We start from the raw sequence: 3975 nt of genomic DNA on the forward strand, positions 1-3975 counted from the left end.
TGGTAGTTATTTATAATTAACTCTAAAAAATTTGAGATGTTTGGCTAATGATCTCATGTTTGTTTTTTACACCTGAAAGTAGTCTTTTACAAAAACAGAAAACCTCTGCTTTTTTAAAAACAGTTTTTTCCAACATCAAACAGTATATAAAAAAACGGTTCATAATTTCACATATATTGATATTCAAATGAGGCAGATTTTATATGTTAGGGTAAATTAATACTACTTTCCTAACAACTTTTAAAACTATTTTGGTACCATTTCCCTGAAAATAAATCAAATTTTGTTAAAAAAACAATGAGAATAGAAGATTATCTTTCACATTTACCAATCCAATCGATCACGGATTCCAAGCAATGAAGTTAAATGTAAAGAATATAGGAAAGCTAAATGTAAAAGGAAGTAAAATGATGTAATTCAGTCTCTCTATTAATTATGCAATCAATGGGAAGAGAGAGAAAATAAAGTTAAAAGACTTTTATAGTTGTAATGCTGTGTATGGAAATGTGTTTTAAATAGCTTTTTTTCCTTTTTTCAATTATTGATTTCACATGTTTCCAAGTAACAAGTGCATCTTTATTAACAAATCATAATCCTACTTTAATATTTTAATTAATAATTTAAGCTTTTTGGTATCTCCCACTTGAGAGCTAAAAACCAAACTCATACTAATAATAAGCGTGTTAACTAGTTTATCCCCTTCTCCTTCACTTCTCCCTTCTCCCCTCTTTCATTTTATTCTTTCTTCCTCATTCTTCTCATTGATTCCTCTCTTTCTCATTTCATCAAATAATTGGAGTCTGGATCGACCATCTATTTCTTCCTCACAAGGTACTACTGTCTCCCCCTCATTCTTCATTGTCGAAATTTTTTAATTATTGGATTCCAAGAAAACTATGGAGCAATTATTTGGTTTCTTTCCATTTTCTGATGCATTTCTTGCTACTACTTTATTCATCTTTTGTTACATTTTGAACATGATGGCAACTTGATTTGGCTTCACCACTGAATCTGCACTAGTTATAGTGTTCATTTTGGACTTCTGCCTTTTCATTGGATGTGGAATCTTGTTATTTGACTTTGTGCAATGAAATAGTTGAGAATTTGACAGAAAACCCTAAACCCCTATTGCTATTTGGGTTTTTTTTTAGCTGTTTGTTCTGATTTGATTGAGTGAAGAAAGTGAAACGTTGAAGTGTGCTGTTTTCGTTCTTTTTTCTTGAATGATTAGCTTTGGGAATTCCAGTTTTAGGAACTTTGTTTATTGTTTCTGAAGGTGACCTAGAATAGATTAGATTTGATTGAAAAGCAATCTTTTGCAGAAACAAATTGTAATCTGATGGAAGGAAAGCAATTGGATTTTAATCGGCCACTTCTGTCTGTGAGGAGATTTTCACCAACAGTATCCAAGGCAGAAACTGAAAACAAAAGGAAAACTGAAAAGGCTTTCCCCAGAGTGCCCCCTGTTTACAAATCAGAATTGAGATCAGGTCCGGTGAGGAATCCTGGAACTGTTCCTTTTGTGTGGGAGCAAAGCCCTGGAAGACCCAAATATGAAACTAAACCACAAACTTTTGACCCTCAACATGCTCCTGCCGCTCCAAGACTTCCGCCTGGACGGCCTGGACGATCTTTAAACGCTGATAGTCATAGACAAGCTTTTGAAGCTACAGCAGTTTCTCATTCTGAAACAAAAAGCGATCTTTTGGGGTCTCAAAGTGCTCCATTGTTGGATAAAAATGAAACTGAAGAGATCTCTGGAGATGGAACAGAGGAGACCGATGTTCTTGGTTCAGAGGATGATCATGAAGCCTATGTAGATGCACTTGAGGCTCTTTCCCGGAGTGAATCATTCTTTTTAAATTGCAGCGTAAGTGGTGTGAGTGGGTTGGATGGTCCTGATATAAAACAATGGGGTACTTCCTCAACCGATCAGCAAACTCGGGATTTCATGATGGGTCGATTCCTTCCTGCAGCAAAGGCAATGGCTTCAGAAACTCCTCAATATTCTACTAGGAAGCAACCTGTTCCGCAAGAACAACCAAGAACGGCAAGCAAATTGTTGACAATGGAAAAACGACATCCATTCAATGAAGGCAGAAGACTGACTAATGTACCACATTGTCCCCATTGTAATGGAGAGGAAGAAACAGAAGAGGAAGATGGTGATTATGATGAACAAGATAACTCATCTGTTAAAGTTTGCGGGTTTTTCCCTCGGTTATGCTTACGGAACTCCTTTTGTATTTTGAATCCTGTACCAGGTATGAGGAAACAGATCCAGGCACCCATGTTATCATCTAATATGACAAAAGTTAGATCTTCGCATGCTGTATATTGCCCTGAAAATGGTAATGAGGTATGCTTGTTTCAGTCATACTTCACACAATTTGTCTCACTATCATGTTATACAACTATTAATAATACTGCCTTCTTTTCATATGTATTTTGGTTAGCATAATCAGGATGACATACATAAGCAGGCATCAATTCATGTGCTCCAAACAAAAGGGATGCAAAATGAGCAGAAAAGTCAATCAAATAAAATTCATTGCAGAAGTTATGAAAAAGAATTAGATGGATCTTCTTTGTACAAGCGTTTGCAGGGTAATGTCCCATTGCCTTACAAGGACAAATTCTCTATACCAACTATTACTGAAGAAAAAGGATTTTTAGGGATTCCTGAAAAGTCCAAGGATTCTGTAGCTAATTCTTGTGTCAATGGTGGCAAGGTTTTCCGAGAATTTTTGACGAGTGAGAGCGATGAATGGGAATCAGCTTCTTCTAGTCCTCTGGTTGAGAAAACTCTGTACATAGATTCTGAACATATGCTGAAACCTCAAGTTTCAAATTCAAGTTCTTCAGATATGAAAGGCATAAATGAACACAGAAGAGATGATGTCACTAGAAATGGGGAAGTTGAAGAAACGACTTCCACTTATTCTTCATTTCAAGAGGATGAGCTTGGTACTGCTGCAAGGGACAAGGAAAATATGCTATCAAAAAGTCTGGAGTCTGCTAATTCTGGTCTTATATCGTTATCAGACAGATCCATGCATGATATAAAAATGGTTTCGATGAATTCCAAGCACAACCAAGACCTTACAGACATCTCAACATCAGAAGAAAGCCTAAAAGTGGATCCTTTGAACATGCAAAGCAAAAAAGTGGGTGATGATGTAGATAGTAATTTAGAGAAGCAATTGCTTCACATGAAATTAAGTGATGAAGAGATTTCGAAAGGCTGCAGTGTGCAAAAATCTCAGCTTCCACTTCCCCTGCCTTTGCCGAAATCTCCATCAGAATCTTGGCTAAAGCGTGCCTTACCGGCTGTTTCGACAAAGCATACAGCTTCGAGGTCTTCTCTGGGGTTGAACTTACATCCCAGAGTTGAGGCTTCCAAAATTGAGTCCCCTGATTCAAAGTGGGAAACAATTGTGAAAACTGCTAAAGTTCAACATGGGCATTTGAGATATTCTGAGGTAAAATTCTGCTGTCCTAACATGTATTTATCTCTGTCGGGTGTAGACTGATTTATGCTAATGTTATTGGTTATAATCTGTGTATCATCAGGAATTACTTTCAACAATACCTGAAGTTTAGATTGCAAAAATTCATTGGCAGTGCAATGTACTTTCAACGACATGGTTTGCCGGCTTATCAAAAGCTTCTGCCATCTTCTTTATAGTTTGTTTCTGTTTTGGGACTGCTTATAAGGATTGGTATATATACACTTGACAACTGTAAATCAAAATGACCAATAATTCACATCCATTTTTATAGTTGGGATCAGTTATTTTCTTGTAAATCTTCCTTTATAAGTTCCTGATTGTGAATTTTCTGTAAAGCAAACTAAAAGAAGAGCTCAACTTATTGTAGAGAGAGAGAGAGAGAGAGAGAGAGAGAGAGAGGTACTGTTAAGTGTATTTGAATTTGGAGGAATAATGGATGAAAAAGGATGGATTGAATCTTGAA

The 3975-nt window shown here is 36.3% G+C and overlaps 1 protein-coding gene across 1 annotated transcript; it reads left to right on the top strand.

The window, feature by feature from the left end:
* The first annotated feature begins 652 nt into the window (after positions 1-652).
* LOC136205445 (uncharacterized) lies at positions 653-3975 on the top strand. The gene is made up of 5 exons (XM_065996042.1): positions 653-831; positions 1323-2165; positions 2265-2359; positions 2457-3482; positions 3574-3975. The coding sequence occupies exons 2-5, from the start codon at positions 1340-1342 to the stop codon at positions 3601-3603; spliced, it is 1977 nt and encodes a 658-aa protein (XP_065852114.1). The 5' UTR covers positions 653-831; positions 1323-1339; the 3' UTR covers positions 3604-3975.

Source organism: Euphorbia lathyris, chromosome 1 (genome assembly GCF_963576675.1).
Source record: "Euphorbia lathyris chromosome 1, ddEupLath1.1, whole genome shotgun sequence".
NCBI lineage: Eukaryota > Viridiplantae > Streptophyta > Magnoliopsida > Malpighiales > Euphorbiaceae > Euphorbia > Euphorbia lathyris.

Excerpts from the sequence above, each read along its gene's own strand:
- LOC136205445 (XM_065996042.1), top strand. The coding sequence starts at position 1,340 with ATGGAAGGAAAGCAATTGGATTTTAATCGGCCACTTCTGTCTGTGAGG. Across the intron at positions 2,166-2,264 it reads AGAAACAGAAGAGGAAGATG|GTATGAGGAAACAGATCCAG; the intron begins GTGATTATGATG and ends ATCCTGTACCAG. Across the intron at positions 2,360-2,456 it reads GCCCTGAAAATGGTAATGAG|CATAATCAGGATGACATACA; the intron begins GTATGCTTGTTT and ends TATTTTGGTTAG.